Source organism: Theobroma cacao, chromosome 9, assembly GCF_000208745.1.
Source record: "Theobroma cacao cultivar B97-61/B2 chromosome 9, Criollo_cocoa_genome_V2, whole genome shotgun sequence".
Lineage (NCBI taxonomy): Eukaryota > Viridiplantae > Streptophyta > Magnoliopsida > Malvales > Malvaceae > Theobroma > Theobroma cacao.
In genome coordinates, this window is record NC_030858.1 from 36046607 (window position 1) to 36069855 (window position 23249).

Here is a 23249-nt window from a genome sequence, read left to right on the forward strand (position 1 = left end):
GATTGACTAATGATTCGGACAATCCTGACAGGTTCGACATGCCTTTAGTTTTCACTTGTAGAACACAAAACTCTGATATGACTCTTTTAAGAGAAATGATTATTCGAATATACAAAACGTGGAAAATTTTATATACATTATCATTACTTTCGTCTCTCTTTTATTTATTTACTAATATCTTACAAATTTAGCAGTCGGAAATTGGATATATGTATAGGTAATCTCTGAGTATTCCACATGGCAAGCGAGAATGGATGGTTTAAGTTTATACAGGAGGTGGCAGCTGGCACATGTCATCTTAAAGCTCTAGAGCCAGCTTCCATCTATGTTGAACTATCCCACAAGGGTAAGCACATACGTATGGACTGGCGGCCAAATTTATGCAGCGAAAAAATGTTTGAATTGTTCAAATATCAGGTAGCCCCAACGATGTTTTGGTGCCGAGATGAAGGCATTTTTTTTTATGGAAAATAGCTTTATAATTGGGCATTAATGCATTGTCAATGCCAATTGGTCTAAAATAAATTGGAAATTTCAAAATAATTACATTGGATTGAGAATTTGATAATGATCATTGTCACTTTTACTGAGAACTTACAAAATATGGTATTCATCATCGTGAATATCTTAGTTCGATTTAATAATAACAATCATAGTTTCTATAAGAGGTTTAAAAACAAATCATCTGTTTAATTATAGTACTTTTGTTTTTTTTACTTTCCTATCCATAGATTTATCCGTTTAGCAAATACTTAATTAATAGTACAACATTTGTCTGCAAACATACTATGTGTGAGACGTTGGAGAATTAATAATTCGTTAATTATAAGAAGCTTTGATTGGGGTTGATGAGCTCTTGCCATGGAGTTTCTATTTCTAGGTTATGTCTTTCACTTGGTAGGTAGATTAACCTTAAATTTGAAGAACAAATTCCATCTTAAAACAAAGAAAACAAATATTTATCAAGTTATCATGGCATCAGATTACGGTAATCAAAATTATAGATGGTGAGTTACATCATCTTTTTTTAAAAGCTAGAACTTCATCGAAAAATATATTTAGCAAAAATTGTAACACAATCATAGTTTCACTCGTTATCATGTCGCAACGAAATCGAAAGAAAACAAGCACATATCACTACAACATATATAGCATTGGTTTTTAAGTCTAACTTTGATACCATTTATAATAAAGAAGTAACATATATAGATTCTTTACCATAAACACTAGTCAACTATTGGTTTTTTAAATTTATTGGACGAAACTTATGTGTAGAGGATTTCTCCGGCTTATCGACCAATAAATCATAGAAGTTCAAGATATATAACTTGAAAATAATCTGACAAAGGAAATAGAATTTCTAAACAAGTTTATTGTATTAAAGAAAAATAAACACCGCCCAATCTTTCCTTCCATGACCAAATATATAAAATTTTGGATTTGTCCTTTGGTGGAATTGGAAATTGTCCAAATCTAGGAAGTTACAGATCATTTCATGTTGTAGTCTAGAAGATAGCAGGCCCCTGAATATGAAAACACCTTCACTATCTTCCAGTTGACCACGTCTCTCTCTCTCTCTCTCCTCTCTCTCTCTCTCTCTCAGTGCTTGAATGGAGACTGATCAGTCTGCACCAGAAAACCCAGACCAGGGATCCTCGGATGAACAGCGAACAAGCCCTGCAAGGTCCTACGAGTGCACTTTTTGCAAGAGAGGTTTCTCCAATGCGCAGGCCCTGGGTGGCCACATGAATATTCACCGTAGAGACAAAGCCAAGCTCAAGCAAGCTTCTTCACCAGGTGAAACTACTCAACAATCTCTGGACATCGTCCCAAAGATCATCCCATCCTCGTATTCTCCGAACCATCCGAGCTGCACAACAGTACTACTGCCTATAGCGGATGCCAAGTCTAGTCAAGAAATTAGAAGCAGCCCTGGAAAGTGGCCTTGGGTTATTCCAGAGGAGGATGATGCTAACAAAAGAGACAAAACCCATGTTGGGGAAATCAGACAACTGCCTTTGTTTGATGAAAAACCATCAACAACAGATCAAAATTATCCAAGCAGTCAAGCTCAAGGGGGCATTGGAAAGGGTATGTCATCAAGCCAGGGGTCATCAGGGTTGGATCAGTTGGACCTTGAACTTAGACTGGGGCCTGAGCCTCCAGATTCGTCGCCAACAATGACTACCAAAAAGTTCTTTTAAATTCGAAACAATATCATGGTACGTATATTTGTTCCCCCTCTCCCTTTGTTATTTTTTCAATTGTTGGATGATTAATATTATGTTTACCTCTATGTAGCCACAAACCTTTTTTGAGGGGGCTATAATATTTGGCTATAAACATTTCATGATTGCGTATTTGTCGTTTTGCCAATTTCTTCATGTATTTAGTATTGAACCTGTTCAGACTTAACATATCAAGTTTTATTGATATGTTTATGATTATGTTCTTTGCAATGCCGTCTTCTACTTCTCATGTTTTATGCCCAATAACATGAATTTACGTGCAACAAATAGCATCGGAGATAAAGGTGAATGGTTTTTCATTTTTAAGATAAGAGAATTCCAGGTTTTCCCTGTCCAGCATTCAATCTGCTTCAAAACTCAATTCAAAGGCGAGGGAGGGAGATATAAATATTGCAATAGTATTAACTTGTACAGGTGTCTGCAAATGCTTCACAAGATAGAGTACCAGTACCTACAGTTTGTCTATCCTGTATGGCCATATAGTAACAAAGGATTCATGGTTAATTTCTTTCGAACTGCCCTTTTTTTTTTGCTTGATAATTAATGAACAAGAATAGTAGTACAGAGAGAAGTGTAAAGAAACAGATATAATGTGACGTTCTAGGGGATTAGATGTATGTTAATCTCAGTACTGTCCGGTGACATTTGCAAATATGCATTCATGGTTCTGTTCTAGGGTTGGTTCTTTGGAGTAAGAAATTGAAATGAGTAAAGGAACCATTGTTTCCGACATTAATCCAAACAGAAGATCATAAACAAGTGATCCTTGTCAAAAGCTGACAGCCCAAACGACAGGTTTTGTCCACTAAACTACTCATTTCTGGTTTCTCATACCTTCTCTCACCGACAGAAAGTTTACTAAAGAAGTACTTGAAAACTTCGAACCAATCGTTTTATGGCTTAAAATTTGTCATCTTTTATACAGTCAGCTTCTGAAGTTAAAACTTGAAAGTAACTATAAGTTCAGGGAGCCATGGCTTTTACTGGGTGTTCGAACTCAGTAGATTTTAAATCTACAAGCATTTAATTCCAAGTACAGCATGTAAATGCACGTTATCATAAAGATTGTGGCTGACATCTCCTTAAAAGAATTCAACTATTTTTATGTTTCACTAATTACCTGGAAATTAGAACATGTCAGTACACACTCGTTTAATTTTGTTCTGTCAATTTTAACGGTTCATTAATGTATTGACAATGATTCATACGTTTCTATAACTATACAACTACTGGAAAAAATACATTTATTGAAATTCTATTTAATTAGATGATATTTTTATTATGTCAAATTCTTCAATCCCAGACCATTTGTCTTGTCTCTTTTAATTATTTGTATTAAACACGTTTGTAAATATCTTTTACTTGCTTTCGCAGAACCCTTACTGAGGGAACTAATCAGTGGTGCCTTGCATTATGAAACAAAGACAAGAACAATTTAGATTTGTAATTTTTCAATTCCAGGGTGAGCATAAAAAGCATGGAGTGCATAGTATTATCCCAATCCCCATCTGCATGTCTTCATTTCTTCCCAAACCTGAAGAGTACGACTTGCCTAGACTTTAGTAATGTAACTGACAAAAAGCATATTATTGCATAGTACTACTTTAGCTCAGATTCAGAATAAATGTATATGCATCTAACAGGACTATTGATCATAGCTGAGTGATGATGACTGCTGAAATCGTGAAGAAATCCAGTTTCTCCAGTCTCTTTCACAGATGCAGAACACATCCCGAGGCCATTTAATATATAGTATGTAGTGCTTGCTGCTTCTATTTGTTATCAGATGCTGGCCCTTACAACTGTAAACGGTTGGGAAGCCTCCAGGTACTTCCATCGTGAAACTAGAAACTAGCTGCACTATACTTACCATATCTGCTGGGTAACTAGACCAAACTTCAGGACTTATGTTCAATGATCAATCCTGTATAAATGAGCTGTCAGGTAGCTTGTTGTAAATTTATTCTTTCAGTATTGAGATTATAACCACTGTAATATTTTGTCTCACATGTAAAAAATTACAAACTTATCACGTGATATGAATCAACGAACAAAAAATTCATAAAAGAGTTAACGAATTCGAACACCTGTTTTTTTAAATCATATTAAATTTTTTTAAATGAATATCCTAATTAAAATCAATTGATAATAGGTAAAAAAATCTTATTATATTTATATGTGAAGGATATTCTGAATTTAACAATGTAAGACTATCATCACTTTAGTAATTTCAAATTGATTTTTCAATTTTATTTTTTATTTTTTGATATTAAAAACCATGATCCATCAATATTATAAAAAGTTTTGCATCTGCTTTGACTGGTTGGTTGTAAGAGGATTAATTTACCATATAAACTACTGACTAATCAGAGTTAATCCTTGCAAATAACTATTGACTCATTGCCAGTTAATCCTTGCAAATACTTTCCCGACATGACATAAATAGTTTGTCATAATTGTCGTCGTTGTTGTCAACATCTTTCACTGTCCAGTATGGCAATGCCAATGCATGACACATTCATCGTCTGATCAAAACAATTTTCGTTAGGGAAAATGCTGCCCTCCCTTTTAAACAATGACAAGAAAAGGAAATAATGCAACAAAATTTACCTTCAATAGATTGAAATATGGAACATCAAGGTCGAGTTTCAAGCCACTGGAGACCCCGACGGGTAATCAGGCAATCATTTGGTTAGGTATTACTTAGTCTTTACTGTAACTATGAAAATTGCTTCACATTTCGACAGAATAAATAACATAGCCTTAAGCCAGTGCATGTTTCTTAGACTCATAACGCCTCCAACAATAATTACACACGATGTTATTGAACCACATTTGCACAAAAATCATCTGACAGACTGGGGAAAGATATTGGCTACAAATCTTTCGTCTCAGTCATCATCAACATATATGGTTTCTTGCTGAAACAGGCCACCGAAGACCTTCCTCACTTCAGTCTTCTCTGTCTCTTTAGCCTTTGTCTTCGGTGTCTCCTTCGGCTTTGGGAAAAAAGATTTAGGAGCAGGTTGCTTGACAACAGCTTTCTTGGAAGGTAACGTTCTAGCCTTAGCTTGTCCCCTGACAGTGGCAATCTGCACTTTAGGCTTCTCCTCATCAGAAGGTTTTTGAACTGCAGTTGCCATCTGGGAACTGAATTTTTCCCAAGAGAGTCCCGAGCTGAAGCCCCTAGCTTTACTCAAGAGGCCTTCTACCGACGCCCCCGCAGCCTCTGCTTTCTCTTGGGCTTCTTCAGCTAGGCTAGTAGCCCTGGCTTCTTGCTTCGAAAGCTTTTTCACTTCCTCTTCCAGCTTCTTTGTTGCTTCAGCCGCTTCACGAGCTTTCTCAGCAGCTACTGTTGCCTCTTCTTCAGCTTTAGCCTTTGCAAGAGCTTCTGCATAGGCCTTCCTTCTTCCATCCTCCGGAATAGCACTGAAAAAGCAAGTATCAAAAGCACAAATTAGGACATATTTCTTTCCCAAGCAATCTATAATCTCTTATAACTATATAATCGATAAGCTAACATCCAAGCAGTTTACCTGAAAAGCTCATTTACACCCTTCAATGGAGCTGATGGGCTTGTAAAAACTTCAACAACCTGTCTCACTTAGCAACCGTTAAGATATAGGAGTAACAGAAGCAAAACAGAAAGATAAAAATTACTATCCAACTTTAAGCAAACTTCAAATATTGCATTATGCAAGACACAAGTGTTTACATATAAATGATCACTTGTACATGGAATCAAATCCATGGTCACATTTGGATTTATATCTCATCCTAAATTGATCCTCTTACCACCTAAATAAACCTATACAGCTTAGTTATACCCAATAATGAACCCTTGAAAATGAAGGTTTTAGAAGCACAAGGGAAAACAAAGTTTACCTTGTTTTCTGCCACAGCTGTGTTGGAGAAAACATCTGCAACCAGAGATGCTATCTGAGATTTTGCAACCTAACAACAATTTCCAAAAATATTGAGCAATAAGACAAACAAAAATTATGATCCAGAAAGAAAATTTTTACAGTGAAACAGATAAAACTGCATACATTACATTATTTTACATTACTTTGTAGGCGTTTGCACCAATGCTGCCTTCAGCTGACACCACAATATTGTAAGGGCTCTCTGCTGAATAATCTTCTATGAGGGTTGTCTTTAATAACGTGTAGCTAACGTCAGTTTGGATTAGTTTTTGCAAGAATTCGGGTAGACTCAACGGTTGAGATTGAGAGAAGAGGTTGCTAAAGAAAGATGTGATACCATCAAGCACATTATAAGTTGAAGCACCCGCTTGGTTCCCATCATAGACAATTGCCACATGGCCTACGCCAGCCAGTTGAGCAGCTTCAATAACTTGTAAGGCATCTGCTGTGGAGACCTCGGAAGTGGGACCATTTTCACCACGGCCAATTGTGACTACCACTTTGCTGGCATTGCCAATTGCTTTGGCTATTGATTCTGCATCTTCGAAGGTAGATTCTACTGCATTGAGGCGCTTTGATTCTTCATTGGATATGATCTATGGTGAGAAAGGATTAGTGTTGAGCAACACAAAGAATTAGCAGAATTGACTTTCCTATGTATACATTGCATAAAATATGAGACTTATTTACACAGAATCGAGACATCTGATCTTATGGTGCAATACAGTTCCAAACTTGTCCCCAGTTGATCCTCAAGACTTCTGATTTGGTTAATAACAGTATCATTTTTCTTCTAATTTGGCAGATTGAGATAGACAATATCAAGATGAATTGGATATGTCATCTTGTCTAAGTGACATTTGATCTTCAAAAGATGAATCACTAAGTTATTCTGACTCCGGGAAAAACGAAATGCAACCTATTTAATATCACAGGCCCTGGTTTACTGGAAGATGTTGTTTGACTCTCTCATGCATTCAAAGTTCATTACTCTTTCAACAATTCAATCCATGGAAACTATTTCCCGGTTTTAAGTATTCAAGCTATTTCATTCTCTTATCAAAGATCTTTCAGATTACCAAACTAAGCTTATGATCCACGATTATTGTGGCTTTGGTTTAAGATCGCTAACCTTGTATTGGGCAGCAAGACGAGCCAGTTCCTGGGCAGCAGCAAGCTCTGGCACACCAGCCCGAACAGTGAAACCCTGACGCAGCAATGTCTGTGCAATGCGAATGCCAGCCTGTCCGGTTGCACCCGCAACAAATACAGTGGCTGGATCTTTTCTCCTTGCGTTCCCAAACGATATACCCGTAGAAGGTTTACTCACGAGCGGGACCAAAGTTTTCACGTCAGGTACCTTGCCGAAATTGAAACGGAAAGAAGTAGAATTGCCTGAATCTTCAGTTTGGCCTTCTTCAGGACTGTCTTTAGCTTTTCCAAGCTGGAACGGACCGGCCCTTTTGGCAAACACTGTGAACCTTGGGTTCGTTAGGGTTTGCCTTGACCGGGGCGTGGTGGTTAAGAGAAATGAATTGGAGGTGAGAGTTGGAGCCATGGATATGTAATGAAAAGGATAAAAAAGAGGATGTCAAATGGTGACCCTCTCCTTCAATTCAACCAGTCTTCTCCGTATGTTACTATTATTTAGGCCCATTTAGTTCTTAGTACTCGGATGCCTGTGGCTGTGGCAATTGAGCTGCGTTTTATCCAGATGAGAGGAGTGATGGGCAACTACCAAATAGAAATGAGCCACGTAGTCACAATTTTATCCACTAAAGGAAATCGGTCACCAGTCGTTGAGAAGCACGTCACATTGTGCATATGTTTGAACCACCAGAAAATGACGGATGCATCCGCGTTTTATTTGTTGCAAGCTTAATCCACTGACTTACAAAGTCGGATAAGCATGGTCCACACAACGCAGAGCACTGGCTTTATGCGAACAGAAAATCTTGAGCAATTAATTTAAAGACTAGATCACAGATAATTCGGGTTTAAGTCAGGTCGGTATTGAGACTTCAACACAAGGGATATTGTATTCCCATCGAGGAGATCAGAAGCAGCAGCAGCTGAAGCTTTTGACCATCACTGAGTTAACTACAGCCCCAAGTGTAGTGATAATCGACTGACAACAATTGGCAAAGCAGCAAAATAGAACCTACTAACATTATAAACGAAACCGCTTGTAGTAGAGCAAATAATTACAACTTCAGCCGGGGATATAACACTATGCGATATCGAAAACCATACTAAAAACATTTGCTCATCCATTGAAGGTCCTAGATGGCTTCCTAGAACGAGATGGTTGGTCATAATTTACGGGCTGGTCCTCTTCCACCTTTCTCTAGAAATGAAAATGAAGAACTTGGCGAAATAGAGAAGAGAAGAAGGCTTTTTATAAGTGGTAAATATTCAGACACTAGAGTAACATGGAAAAATGCCATCATCAACCTATGATCAGAATACTGAAAAACCTACTTCGCATCAGAAACTAGACAATCAAATCCATTTCACCATCTCATGCTCTTTGTAGCTTCATAAAAGTGAAAAAAGATTTCCTCCTCCTCAACGATTTAAAAATGATCTACAATCCCAGAAAAATAGGTCATACTCAAAATTTAAAGGGTAGGAGAAGCCTACTCTATTCTCAACTACCAAGCCATACATCTCATGAGATTTGATAAATCAACTCCGATAAATTAAGCTTTCAAGGAGCTACATCCTGCTCAAGCTCAACTTGCACCATTTCCAACTTTATGTACAGCTTATTCCTTTGTCCCAAAGCCACCAATACGGATACAGGACATGTGAAAATGTTTAGAACTCGCACGATTGGGACATTATCAAGAGGATAAATGGCAAATAAACCCTCACAAACGCTATTTATTTTAGAGAGAAACTAGACACCTAACAGGTATGGGAAACGTGCACTTGCAAAAGACTCAACCAATGAAGAACAAGGAGAAAAAGCACCATCACATGGGAGACAGAAGGATTGCCTAATTCATCTTACATAAGCAATGTTTTTATCCTTGCCATACTTCAAATATACACTACATTGCCATCCATCCTAACATCCTAGAGCCCACAGGCTCAGATTTGGTTATAATGACATTTCCCAAACCAATAGCTGATTAGGAATTGCAATAGATCAGTGCATAATCAGTGCAAATATACCTTTAGGACTTTTAAGAAATATTCTCATACAGATTTAATCAGTGCAAATACATACATGACGATGTCATCTGCAGAAACTTTTCAGTGCATAATCAGGCCAGGATAAGTCCGATAACCGTAGCACCAGCAATAATTTTAGAAAACAAAGTCCCCGGAACAACTATCAAGCTGCCAACCATAGAGGTTAAACCAAAACAAAGTGAGAAAGTAGGTAGTATAAATATACAAAGAGGATTAACCTCCAAACACTGATTTCTTCTCCTACAGAGCCCATAAAAGAATGAAAACTCCGCACCTGAATTGAGGTTCAAATTGGAGATCTGCACATGGCCTGCTCAACCAAGTCATCTAGTTGAAAATAAATTTATCTACCAATTGACCACAAAGGTGATTTAGAAATCTCATATTAATGCATCAGAAAAGACTTTTATGTAATGTTTTATCTAAATAAACAACAAAGAATTTGATACCACAAACCTGGTTAATTCCATCCCTCAGGCATACATCAAACTCACATTTCACATCGAGTGCATCAAATTAAGTCAACCACAAAAATCAACCAAGGCAACAGCATGCCTTCACACCCATGTGACTAAAAAAACAAATTCCCAACTGAGGGAAGACAGTTATTACCAGAAATCTAGCAGCAAGGTCTGCATAAAGTTGCACTCAAGAGAAAAGCTCAGGAAATCCTCATTTATCCATTCCAGCTGCCAGCAGTAAACACAAACTACATTAAGCAAGTAACCAATATATAAAGACACTCCAATTCGAAACATAAAAACTCCTATCAAACTTTAAATATATCTGCTCAACAAAAAGAAAATAACATATTAATGTTCAAAAGACACAAAAAGATTCAGCGACTAATGCCCTTCTTCGCTTTGAGTGATTCAATCGCCTTCTTCCTTAACTCAATTTCAAGCTTCTTCTGCTCAGTCTCTGCATCTTCATCATCACTTGGTTGAGATTTCCTCTTAGCCACATGTTCACCATCTGAACTAGAGCCATCATCTTGACCTTTCATTTTCAGCTTCTCCGCACGACGTTCTTCCCTTCTGCGACGCCTCTCCTCACGACGTCTCCGCTTCTCCTCCTTTCGCAATCTCTTTTCTTCCTTCCTCCTCCTCTTAGCCTCTTTTCTGCCCTCTATTTCAGAATCATAACTAGAGTCATCATCTGAAGTAACTTCACGCCTCTCAGACCTTTTATGCTTTCTCTTTTCCTTATGCTTAGTTCTGTGCTTATCACTTCCTTCAGAACCTGAATCCAAACCATGATTATACTGATCAAGTTTTTCAAGCAACATTGGTGAAGTTTCTGCTTTGTGGCGTTGATCACTGTCCTTTATATCATTTTGACGGGAACGGCCCCTCTCACTAGATCTTTTTCCTTCTCTCAGGTGCAATGAACTTTGCTTCTCACCTTGAAATGTGTCCTCGGATATTGCAGGCGATCTCTGTCGATCAGGAGTTCCCAAATCAACCCCTTTTCCAGAACACTTCTCACTGTGAGGAATAAGATACAATAGTCAGACCTCTATACCGGTGATCAAACAAGAAAAATAATATTATGGTTGAGACGGAATAATACCTCTTGATTTCAAGGTCTTTCTTTCTCGATTCCATGTTATCAAGCCGACTCAAAGATTCTGTAGACCGACCACCTGCTAATTGATCAGAAGTATGAACCTTCCTAGGAGAAACCCTCTGCTTACTGACTAGCGGTGAATGCCTAAAGGAAAAAATAGTTGAACATTCATAATGTCAAAGCCAACATAAGCACTAAAATAGTATGAAAAATGATAAATTTGAAACCTAACCTGCTTCTGCTGGCTTCATTTTTTCTGCCAGTCCCTTTACTGTCCCGTTGACCTTTCAATTCTCTTGGTTTCCGCTCAGGACTAGAGCCGTCATGACTAGCAATTCGCTCCCGCCTTTGCCTCATAGGACTCTCATACGGACTTGATGACCTTCAAAATCAACAATATGAAAATAAATAAGTTGCAAAGCATGGATAACAAAATATAATGGATTATGATACAAGTTAGATATCTCAAAGAAAAGTTTAATAATTTACCTTCTATCTTCACTGGCAGATCGATTCCTCACATGAGATGGAGATTTGGATACAGAAAACTTATTTGGGGACAGTGACAAAGCTGGCACTTTATAACCTGCATCCCTCTGATCCATACGATCTCTATCTGGGGAACTAGAGAGCCTACGTCCCACAGGAGACAACTTTCCACGCACTCTGCACCATAAAATTTTCTGATATACTTAAAACTGCTCCATGTATTCCACCTAAAAATTTTCAAATATAGTTGGAACAGGATTTCAACATACCCTTGTCTTTCTCCAGGAGAAAGCAAAGGTGATCTTTGTTTCTCTGGAGACCTCATAACTGGTGAAGAAGATCTACGTTGCACAGGAGACAAAGAACTTGATTGATACGGTGAACGAGACCTACCATGGGAAGGAGTTATTGACCTATGGCTGGAAGCTGGTGATCTATGTCCTACAAGAGATGATGACCTGTATCGTGGTGGTGTCGATGAAGATCTACGACGCTCTTGTCGCATAGGAGAAGGTGATTTACGTTGCATAGGGGGCGGTGATCTACGTCGCAAGGGTGATGGAGATTTACGGCGCACAGGAAACAGAGATCTACGACGTATAGGTGATGGAGATCTACGGCGCCCAGGCGAAGGAGATCTACGATGCACAGGTGATGGAGATCTTCGACGCACAAGTGATGGAGATCTACGACGTCGAACAAGGGATGGTGATCTGTGACGTCGATTTGATAATGGTGATCTATGACGTCGGATTGGTGATGGTGATCTATGACGTCGGATTGGTGATGGTGATCTATGACGTCGGATAGGTGATGGTGATCTATGACGCCGGATGGGTGACCGTGATCTACGACGCACGGGTGTAGGTGATCTGCGCCGATATGGGGAACGTAATCTACGTCTTATAGGAGATCGTGATCTGCGAGGTGAGCGAGATCGAGATCTTCGCCTAGAATAAGACAATCTTCGTCTTGCAGGGGAACGTGGTGACCGAGGTGAATGTCTAGATCGAGGAGTTAGAGATCGCCTTCTTGGCGAATGATACATCCTATCAGAAGAAATGGAACGCTGTCGTTGTTGAGGTGATCTGGATACACTCCTAGACTTCTGTTTGTCACTGCACGCAAATTGAGATGCTAAAATCTCAAAAAACTTACACTAATGGAACGTTTATGAAACAAACAGAAACTTCTAAATGTCAAGTAAGAATGGTTAACACCAAAACTTTCTCCCAGCCCGGTGATCACAATGTATTTATGCTATTTAATTGTACAGTGAGAAAACATACTCTGAATAGCTTCTTGAATTAGAAAGTGATCTGCTGATTGATTGAGAACGCGGTCCCCTGCATATGAAACCCAAGATATTTAATAAACATGTTTCTTATATGCAATCCTAGCAATACAATCAAACTTTAGCAGTGATTGAATTACCGAGGGGATGCAGAACGGTCAGTTGAACATGGAGATCTAGAAACTCTGCAGAAGATTAATACATAATTAAGTGTCCTAAAATATAAAAATTCTCGTTTTAAAGATATTGCAATCATTTACTTCAATACATACACCATTTTATATTCAAAAACAACTTTCCACTAATCCCCCAACTTACTGAACTTACCCATTTGGAAAGAAAAAGGCTACTAATTCAAACCAATTTAATGCACAATCTCAAACTTCAACAAATACTAAAGTCCTCAAGAGGACACCCTTATGGTTTACGAATTAGGACTTCCAACTTGGGCTTGGGTACAAGTCTTAGAAATGGGGGAGCAGGCCTATAGGATGAAAGAAGACTACCACAAGTTGCATAGCCCAAAACTCAATGGGCTTCTACAACAACTATAAAAGAAAACAAAAATTAAATTCTTAATCCACCCACCCCTGGAAAATATTGAGCATAAGCCCCAAACCAACAACAGCAGCAAATTTTCAGGTGATATTTGTACTATATGATAAGTTCAAAACTTATTATAACCTATAGACAGAAAAAAAGAAAGCTGATATGAAGGCAATTAAAACCTCACCTCTTCCTTCCAACACCATTCCTTTGGTCGGCATCTCTTTCACCCTCAGGACGTGCACTTGAACTCTTTGGCAGCTTATTCTTTGAGGATGGCTCCAACTCCAGGTCGCCAGCCTTCCTTTCATCCCCATTGTCCTACAGTAGTTTGAGGTAAAGGACATGAACCCAAATAATTGCAGAAGCTAGCTGATTGCCATAAGAAACACAAAGTAAAGTTAAAACCAAAAACCCAACTCTTTGCATTGCAACTCCAGCATGAAAAAGTTAGTATTACCATCTTCCTCAATCTCTCCTGTTCAAGTTCTCCACTCTCCTTATCTTTCTTCTTCTGAATCTCATTTGCTATCCGATCTGACTCCGCCTGCAACCACCCATAATAACATGGTTTAAAAGAGAAACAACAAGAGTACTACAAGAAATGTAAACCACAATCCTAGAAATATTTAAACCTTTTTCTTCCTAGTTTCTTCTTCTTTAGCATCCAAAAACTGTTGAGGAACACCACTTGCATTTCTCTGCGCGCTAAGCAGAAGGATCCAGAGCTCTTTCATAAACTTTCCAGTATTCTTCTCCATGAATCCAGTGAGGGATATCTGAACTTGCTTGCCATTGACTTCCTGCATCAGAGCCGACAACAAGATGAACTATAAACAACATTGCACCATTATCTAAATCCCATATCAACAAACATTTAGCAGGAAGCCACAAGAATAAAGAGACAGCCCCACAGCTCAAGAAAAGATTTAATGAGACAGCATCCTGCTCGGTTCAATCATCTAGCTAACAAGAAGTATGTCTTGAAGTTTTGATCCCCAAGCTGGCAATACACTTTTGAGCCACGTCAAATTATTACAATACACACTCATTACCGGAGAAACAAAAGAGATAGGGGGAAAAAATACTATTACCTTCCCATCCAGAAGACCATAGATGAAGTTAATAAGAACTTCATCTTCAAAACCGAGAAGCTCAGTTACCCGAGTAGCAATCCAAGGTCTAATAACATCCATCTCAACCTTCGTCATATCAACCTAAAAGAAAAACACAACAATTTTTTTCTTTTGATTTAATAAAATTAAATAACAGTGAACATTAAAGCCATTAATTGCATCAAAATTCGAACAAAAAATAATGTATTTAAAAACCAACCAGATGGTCCAATTCAGGAGCAAATTTCTGCGATTTCAGTAGCTTCGCTTGCTTATTGGAGAACCGAGTGTCTTGATCAGCCGAAGTACCCTAAATTTAAAAAAAATAAAAGAAAATTAATCGACAAATTGCTAAGATCTGAACAATACACAAGACTGAAAATAAATTTTAAAAAATTACCCGGAAAAATCCGCCCGACATTTTCTAGGGTTTGAAGAGCGATCCTTTTGCTTTGAGATGGTGTGTGAGTGAGAGAAATGCTTGTTAGAGAGAGCGAGAGATTCGAACTTATAATTTACGCCATGAAATTCTAGGGTTTGGGGCTTAATCGAAGGGGAAGCTTAAGAAACTCTCAGGCGACGCGAGAGAGAGAAATAGAAAATATCTTGTACCGTTTAGGCTTGGGCTTTAGGGAATAGGTACCCTAAATCGGTGAAATCGATAGTTATTTGATTCCGAATTCAGGCCTCGGTTTCAGTGGAATTACTACTTTGCCTTGTTTCTGTTAAGCGTTGGGTCAAATGGTGCTTTGAATGTTGGTTGGGTCGGGTTGAAATGGCCAGACTTGGATTTACTATTGGCCCAAAAAATGCACAACGCTTTAAATCTAGTAAAATCTCCATAAATTAAGATCTTAAAATTATACATTTTTATTAATTAATTAAAATATTATTTAATTAATAAATTAATAAATTATTAATTTATACATTAATTAATACAAATTTAATTTATCAATATATTTTATATTTTTATTCAAAAAATTAAACTTAATACATGTATTGTGTATTGTAATTATACGAATATTACCTAATTATTGAATTACAAATTAACATTTATTTAGTCAAAATAAATTCACAAATGTAATTAATCTTTTTAAATAGAGATCATGAATCTATCCATTTTTACAACAAATTAAAATTACATTTACTGTATACTTAATTAATATACTTCATGAACATTGAGTCAAGTAAAAACATCTATAAAAAGGATATATAATATCACAAACGATAAAACTAAACATAGTAACTTCTCATCTTAAAAGTATAAAAAAACAATAATGACGGATAAAATGCATAAAGCATTATGTGAATACAATATACAAAATCCAAATTGCACCCAAAAGCAATGGCAACATTGAATATAAAAAAAGTTTAACTTACAAATGAGACAAGAAATAATATCAAATACGATAAGTAAGTAAAGTATTTATCAGTCAATATCAATTTTCTCTTACAATACAAGAACAATACATCAGAAATTTTTAATGCACTGAGAAAAGTTAGAGATAAAGTATAAGGAAATATCAATTTCAAGAAAAAACAAGTTTCATTTGAGTTATATTTTACAAAATCCTCTTAATTAAGTCATGTATATATATATAATTTTAATGTATAAAGAGATTATTAATTTATACATCAATAGAGACTACTATGTTTTTTTATAAATGTATTATCTTATAAATTTAACAAATTACTAATTTACCATATTGATCTCAAGTCTGGATCGATTAAAAATATTATTTAATCAATGTTATTAATTTATCGAGATTTTATTGTAATAAAAAATATGCACCAATCATTTAGTCACATGTCCGAATACAAACACACTATATTTAAAACTTAGCTAATAAAAATTTAGTGGTCCGATAAACCAAATTAGTGAAGAAATAAGAGTGATTATTTGACTTTCTTTTTGGTCTTTTTCACTTAAAAAAAAAAAAAAGGCAAACATTCAACATCAATTACATAATCACCGATCAGCATTAGTGCATTAAAAGTGGTTGCCATTTGCTCACCTATAAAATAATAAACCATATTACAAGGTTTATATGTCATTGGATCGAAAATTTTTCATCTAAGTCTAAATCCCATTCCCACAAATGATAATTCTCACCTACAACAAATATTTTGTCACTAGTGACAATAAGTGTTGCTTAATTGTCATTACTTGTCACTCGTATGTAATGATGGTTCAACAAATATTGTAAGAAATGAATAAGGACTGAATTCAATTATATTTGCTTCTTTGACAAACCTTTCTATTTTGGGCATTAAATAATAGAAGTAGTACATCTTTGTCTATGTCTTTTTTTGATTGTGTGAAAATTTATTTATTAAATGGGGAAGTAAACCTTTGGCTCAAGACTAATGACAAGTTTAGACTTAATTTGCTCCTATGTAGTGTCGATTAGCATTTCGATTTTGGAAAATTACTTAGTTGAAGATTTCCGATGACAAATATTTTAAGTAATTTTGAACTATTTAATACACAATAAATTTTTTATAAATTAATACTCGATAAATTAATAATTTCGATTAAATAATATTTTCTATCAATCCTGATTTGAGATCAACATGGTAAATTAATAATTAGTTAAATTTATAAAATAATACGTTTAAAAAAATACGTAAGTCTACTTAATATATAAATTAATGATCTCTTTATACGTTAAAATTATATATATATATATATATATATGACTCATTTAGGAGGTATATGTAAAATATAATTCTAATATTACTTGTTTTTCTTGAAATTAATATCTATTCTCAATGCATTAAAAAGCTTTAGAGTATTGTTCTCGAGTTGTAAGAGAAAATTATGGAATGTAATTGTTTCTTTTAATGCATCAATAAATTATAATATAAAACTATCGTTTTTAATTTCATCTTTTTTGTTATTTTTATGATGTTATCAATAATTTGCTTGTAACAAATAATGATAATTCGTAATTCGATAATTAAGTAATATTTGTATAATCATAATACACACTATATATACTAAATTGAATTTTTGAGAAAAAATAAAATTTTTTGATAAATTAATTTTTTATTAATTAATGCATAAATTAATAAACTATTAATTTATCAATTAAATAATATCTTCATTAATTAATAAAATTTTTTATCAAAAAATATTAATTTATGAAAATTTTACTCTATTAAGTCAATTTTATTTTAAAAAATTATTATATATAGTCATTCTCCCTAAAATTTGAAGAAAAGATGACGGCAGATTCCAATTTGGGAGGATCTGTACCGTTTATTTTAAATGGGACCCACAATCAAGCACACGCTGACGTGGACATGATCAAACTCGACTGTCCTCTCCTCCCCCCTCTGTATATATACGACCAAAACAAAATTTAGTGACAAAAAAAAAAAAAAAGGAGTTGTACAGAGCATTTAGCTCATCACTTCTCTCTCTTTCTCTGCCTACAGGCTACAGCCTTTCCTAGGAAGAAACTGATACAAGAAAAAAGAAAAAAAAAATCTGAAAGAGCTCTTCAGATTATGCCACGTGGCCCCACTCCTTATAATCGGATGCAAACCTATTTATATTCCACTCTTTATTCTCGATTTCTCGTCCGCCCTCTCTGTCTATCTTCTCTCTCTCTCTCTCCAGCTCCGATTCGCCAAACCCTAGTCTCCTTTCTCTAATTGTACCCGATCGATCGGTTTTTCAAAGTTCGCTTCCCATGCTCCGCTACTTTTTCTCCTAAAATTTCACCGAGAGGAAAAAGAATCCGAGAATTCTTTCTTGTCTGTAAAAAGAAAATAAAGAAGAATCGAAGGAGGAGGAGCTAGATAGAAGATTCGAGGAAAAACGAAATGGCCTCGTCGACAACGAGCGCGGTGTACATCCACGTCATCGAAGACGTCATCAACAAGGTTCGCGATGAGTTCATCAACAACGGTGGACCCGGGGAAACTGTCCTCAACGAACTTCAAGGAGTAAAAAAAAATCCTTCTCTCATTTCCTTTTTATTCGGTTCTTTTTAATTTTAGGGTTCGATTTTTTTAATTATTTTTAGAAAATGATTTGTGGTTTTGGGGATTATCGGTGTGTCTCGATTTGATCTGATTGGAACGCTAGGGTTTTTGATTAATTTTATCGAAATGAAACTGATCTAGTGAATTGATTGTGCGAAATATTGGATTTTTAGATTTGGGAAATGAAGATGATGCAAGCGGGAGTAGTCTGTGGTCCAATTGAGAGGTCTTCGGGTCAGAAACAGCCCACACCTGGTGGCCCAATTACTCCGGTGCACGATCTTAATGTTCCCTACGAAGGGCCCGAGGAGTATGAAACTCCTACAGCTGATATGCTTTTCCCTCCGGTTATGGCCCAATTACTCTGCTTTGAGTGCCTTTATTTGCTTAAATTGTGGTGGATATTTTTGTTTTGTGATTTTTTGATTAATGGTTTTAATTATGTAGACTCCATTGCAAACACCTGTTCCTACACCGTTGCCTGGAAGTGCAGATGGTTCTATGTATAACATCCCTACTGGAAGTAGTGACTATCCTACTCCTGTGAATGATGGTGGCGGCAATACTGATGCGAAAGGTGCAAGGCCGAGCCCGTATATGGTAAGCATGCTCTGTTAGTGCCATTTTCATTTGGGAAACATTGTGTAACAGTAGTTGTACTTTTGCACTTGCCAAAGAAAGGAAAAAGAAGTGGCTTTGTTGGCTCATTGAAGCTTTATTGGTGATCTATACTTTTTATTTTTTTTTCCACAGCAATCTCCTTCTCCTTGGCCGAATCAAAGGACCCCACTCAGTGTTGATGTTAATGTCGGTGAGTATGTCATTAAAAGAGCAATTAGTTCTAACCCACTACGGTTTGTTAATAATAAGTGCTATTTTCTTGTAGCTTATGTGGAAGGGCGGGATGAGGTGGATAGAGGACCTTCTCATCAACCCCTGACACAGGTAACTCCTGTTACGAGTAAAATTACAACTGCATAATGATGTCTGGGTTTTTCTGGTTTGAGGAGCACTCATGGGTCATGCAAAAGGGTTTCACATCCCAAAGGGTTTGAATTGACTCTTTTTGGAAATATTTCGTTCAATAATCCTTGTTCCTATGTCAAGACGAACTATTATTACTTAAGTTGGTGATTAATTTTAATATTGGAGAAAATTCCAGGACTTCTTTATGATGTCTTCTGGAAAGCGAAAACGTGAGGATTTTACCACTCAATATCACAATGGTGGTGGATATATACCCCAACAAGATGGAGCTGGAGATGCCATATATGAAGTTGCAAAGGCAGAGGTTAGTTATCCTCTTATTTAGTGACAGTCTGTCATGTGCGTGTTCATTTGAAATTTTTGTTCAATCGCAAATCATGGTTTGATATCTTCTGTGGATGTGTGTGGCTCTGGTAGACATCTACTTTATCTCCTTCTGTATGTAAATCATGGATTTGCCTTTCTTCTCCAGAAAGTTGTAGAATCTTTTTTTTTTTTAATCTTCTTTGGGGAAAACAGGATTCTTAAATCTGTGTTGTTGCAGCCTAATATGAGAATATCACAGTGATTCAAGCCATTGATTTGATATGGCAAACTAGCAATTACTGTAATTACACGCATTATAAGACCCAACATCCATTGGCTATTCTTCTTTTCCAAGGGTCTTATGCTGGTGAAGATCTTTCCTGCTTATCAAAATAACATCACTGATAAACTGCTTAAAAAGTAATATTGAAATGAGTAATGTTTCTTGTGGTCAAATACTGATTAGTCGGTATTTGGTAGGAGCAGGACTAGTTTATTCTATGTAAATGGAGAATAAAGGAGTGATAAGTTGATTAGTGTCCATTCTGGTAGTGCTTGACATGGATCAAGGTCTTCCTGGAAGTTCTGTTTCTGTACTGTTGTAGAGTTATTGTGGTCTCCTCTGAAGTTACAGGTTTTAGGTTAGTAGTCATTAAGTGTTTTGTGAATTAGGAAAGAATATTCTTAAAAGTTACAAGTATGTGTTGATGAGTGTATTTTGAGCTGACAGAGAATGTTCTCAAAGGGTAAAGCAGTTGGCAGACAGTATATGACAGTTCTTTTAGATCAGTGTGATAAGAAGAGGTTTCTTAAGTCCCCTTACTAGTGAAATTGCTGGTGCAATTTAGTGAATTGTTGCGTGTCTGCTTATTCATTTCTCTGTCAACTTCATTGACTGAATTATTCATTATTGAAGTCTTGCAAGTTGTCCATTTTGGGGTACTCTTTCTTTTAGAGAGGGACTGCCAGTATGAACATTTGTAAATTTGTTATATGAAGGAAAACGGCAGACATACCTGTTAGCCTAAGTTCTTTTATTCATTATTGTTGGATCTGCTTCAGACAAGATGTTTTTTTGTACCCACATTCTTTTCTCTTTTATTTACTTTTTATCTTAATAATAACGCAAAAGCAAACATAGTTGAAGCTCTGAGCTATAATGTGATGATTGTTTGTGAGGAAAGTTATTTAGTCTAGTTGAAGCCAGAGGGGTGCTTGTAAACCAGAAATATTGTTGGAATGTTTGAGTTTGTAGTTATTTCAACTATGAGCTATAATGTGATGAATATTTTTGAGGAAACTTATTTATGCTAGTTGAAACCAGAAGGGTGCTTGTAAACCAGAAATATTGTTGGAATATTTGAGTTTGTAGTTGTCATGTGTTTTACACCCTTCTTTAATGTATTATATCTAAACTTTCAGGGAAGTAAGGGTAGTGATTTCCTTGATAGACGTGATTCTACAACCACTGCAAAAAGCGAGATCTTAGCACACTTGGCTAGGTCATCTTCAAAGATCCCTCAACTGGATGGACCAATTCCTGATCCATATGATGATATGCTTTCAACTCCTAATGTAAGTATCATATTGTGATATTCCAATGACATTCATCTGTTCTATTTTCTCTGATGTGAGATGCATTGTGCAATTATCTATGTTGATGTTGGCATGCAACCTATCTTTTAATATGACTGCGTTGTTTAATTGCAGTTCAATTTCGATGTTGCATTATATATAGTGTATAACTACTGTACAATGCTTAGCCAACTTGGTATCTGCAGTTGCACTTGGCTGACCCCAAAAACCGGTGATAGTAATCTTTTGAGGGTAAAGTTGAATTGGCATATGGGAAATGCCACAATAAATCTAGATTTTGGCTGCATTGCTTATATTGTAAGTGGGGGGAATAGAAAATTTTCAAATTTAGAAACCAGTGACCAGTTCAATGGTAGTTTTGCTCCTTAACTGAGTGATAGAATGGTTCTTGATTTTTCTTTGGTCAATTCCTAACCTTATTTTGTGACATTCTTCAACATAGTGATAGAATGGTTCTTGGTTTTTCTTTGGTCGGTTCCTAATCTTATTTTGTGACATTTTGCAACAGTGTTACTTTGTGCATGTGGTTTAGAATGGGCCTTTTCTCTTTGTTGCTCATGTATATCATTGGAGATTTCACTAACTTACAGGCTGTTGCTTTTTGATTTTCTTCTCTTACCTTGAAGATATACAATTATCAAGGAGTTGTCAATGAAGACTACAATGTAGTGAACACACCGGCTCCTAATGGTAACTTTAGCAATGATTGAATTGAGGATTGCATCTTATTGTACTTTGATTATATGCCTGTTCCTCCCTCTCTCTCCCTTATTTGTTGGTTTTTTTTGGTTTACCTGCTTTTCTTGTTTACCTCCCAGACCTTCAAGCTGCAACTCCTGCTCCTGTTGCCCAAAATGATACTGGAGATGACGACGACGATGAGCCATTGAATGAAGATGATGATGATGATGAATTGGATGATGTGGACCAGGGAGAGGAGCTGAACACACAGCATTTAGTTTTGGCTCAATTTGACAAGGTGATTTTGCTATTTCTGCAGCATGCGTCATTGCTGCCCATGACGTACTTCATAATTTGTATTTATATAAGTTTTGGTAGTCTCATTACTCTTCTATGTAGACAATAACTGATGATATTGTATGTTTGTGTTTGTAGGTGACTCGTACCAAGAGCAGATGGAAATGCACACTGAAGGATGGCATCATGCATATAAACAACAAGGACATTCTCTTTAATAAGGTGTGCTTGTCACTGGGTAATATATGGCATTTATTTTTACTCGTCTGTCACTGTTATTGAATCGAAGTTTTTGGCTGAATGAGTATAATCTTTTGCAGGCAACAGGTGAATTTGACTTCTGATTTTGTTAGAGAAATGTCTATTCACCATCAAATTGCAAATTGCTTTAAAAGATCAAGTGAAGGGTCTTATTGGGTGTTTGGTAGTTTTTCTTCGATTAATATTAGAGTGAAATCTTGAAGGAAGGGCATGACATGTTTTATTTTAATACCTTCCGTGAGACTTGGGTTGGATGGTTGTCCTATTGTACATAAAGGAAGAGCTTTTTCGGCCTTAGAATGGATGGCTACTTGAGATGCTTCATGAAGTTTTAACATTTCTGCGATGGAATATGTAATTTTATTTTTACTACATACTTAAGACGTTTTGGTTCATTGACGGGTCTCAATTGTTTGTTTACTTATATTTGTTGCACTTTGGTTTCAAAATCAAACCTCGCTTTCATTCCTGCTTTTAGCTGAAACATCATTCTTCCTTGTAGTGAAAGACATGAAACAATACACTGATTTGCCTGTGGTGGTAGCATTTAGCAACAGCTAAAATGCAAGGCACAATTAAGTTAAAAATAGCCTGTATTTGAGTGTTCTGCTTTACATCTTGAAATTTCCAAAGGCAACGATTTGTTATTGTAAAGCAACAACAAAGAGGAATAGACAGAATCCCATATTCAAAACATGCTCCTCTTCCAAACGGGGAATCAACAACGGTAACTCTGGGA

General features: G+C 36.3%; 4 protein-coding genes across 6 annotated transcripts; 2 read left to right on the forward strand and 2 right to left on the reverse strand.

Moving 5' to 3' along the window:
* On the forward strand, positions 1596 to 4224 carry LOC18590632 (transcriptional regulator TAC1). Its single transcript, XM_018127126.1, has 3 exons — positions 1596 to 1849; positions 1913 to 2222; positions 3908 to 4224. Exons 1-2 carry the CDS (start codon positions 1611 to 1613, stop codon positions 2202 to 2204), a joined length of 531 nt encoding a protein of 176 aa, XP_017982615.1. The 5' UTR covers positions 1596 to 1610; the 3' UTR covers positions 2205 to 2222; positions 3908 to 4224.
* On the reverse strand, positions 4966 to 7855 carry LOC18590633 (protein plastid transcriptionally active 16, chloroplastic). Its single transcript, XM_007016269.2, has 5 exons — positions 7308 to 7855; positions 6319 to 6771; positions 6135 to 6203; positions 5786 to 5844; positions 4966 to 5678 (listed from the first exon to the last, which is right to left on the reverse strand). The coding sequence occupies exons 1-5, from the start codon at positions 7731 to 7733 to the stop codon at positions 5141 to 5143; spliced, it is 1545 nt and encodes a 514-aa protein (XP_007016331.2). The 5' UTR covers positions 7734 to 7855; the 3' UTR covers positions 4966 to 5140.
* LOC18590634 (serine/arginine repetitive matrix protein 1) lies at positions 9159 to 15085 on the reverse strand. 2 transcript variants are annotated; one of them, XM_007016271.2, is made up of 15 exons: positions 14790 to 15085; positions 14610 to 14699; positions 14369 to 14491; positions 13910 to 14077; positions 13735 to 13821; positions 13462 to 13595; positions 12869 to 12913; positions 12724 to 12780; positions 11704 to 12552; positions 11435 to 11611; positions 11178 to 11327; positions 10949 to 11089; positions 9989 to 10863; positions 9651 to 9723; positions 9159 to 9523 (listed from the first exon to the last, which is right to left on the reverse strand). In XM_007016271.2, the coding sequence occupies exons 1-13, from the start codon at positions 14808 to 14810 to the stop codon at positions 10215 to 10217; spliced, it is 2691 nt and encodes an 896-aa protein (XP_007016333.2). In that variant the 5' UTR covers positions 14811 to 15085; the 3' UTR covers positions 9159 to 9523; positions 9651 to 9723; positions 9989 to 10214. The 2 variants fall into 2 exon arrangements, with proteins under 2 accessions (XP_007016333.2, XP_017982807.1); XM_018127318.1 differs by having other exon boundaries at positions 9833 to 10863.
* LOC18590635 (transcription initiation factor IIA large subunit) lies at positions 17769 to 22934 on the forward strand. 2 transcript variants are annotated; one of them, XM_007016272.2, is made up of 11 exons: positions 17769 to 18343; positions 18556 to 18729; positions 18830 to 18982; positions 19136 to 19193; positions 19269 to 19327; positions 19545 to 19673; positions 21098 to 21250; positions 21898 to 21961; positions 22090 to 22250; positions 22388 to 22471; positions 22570 to 22934. In XM_007016272.2, the coding sequence occupies exons 1-11, from the start codon at positions 18221 to 18223 to the stop codon at positions 22591 to 22593; spliced, it is 1182 nt and encodes a 393-aa protein (XP_007016334.2). In that variant the 5' UTR covers positions 17769 to 18220; the 3' UTR covers positions 22594 to 22934. The 2 variants fall into 2 exon arrangements, with proteins under 2 accessions (XP_007016334.2, XP_017983002.1); XM_018127513.1 differs by having other exon boundaries at positions 19136 to 19327.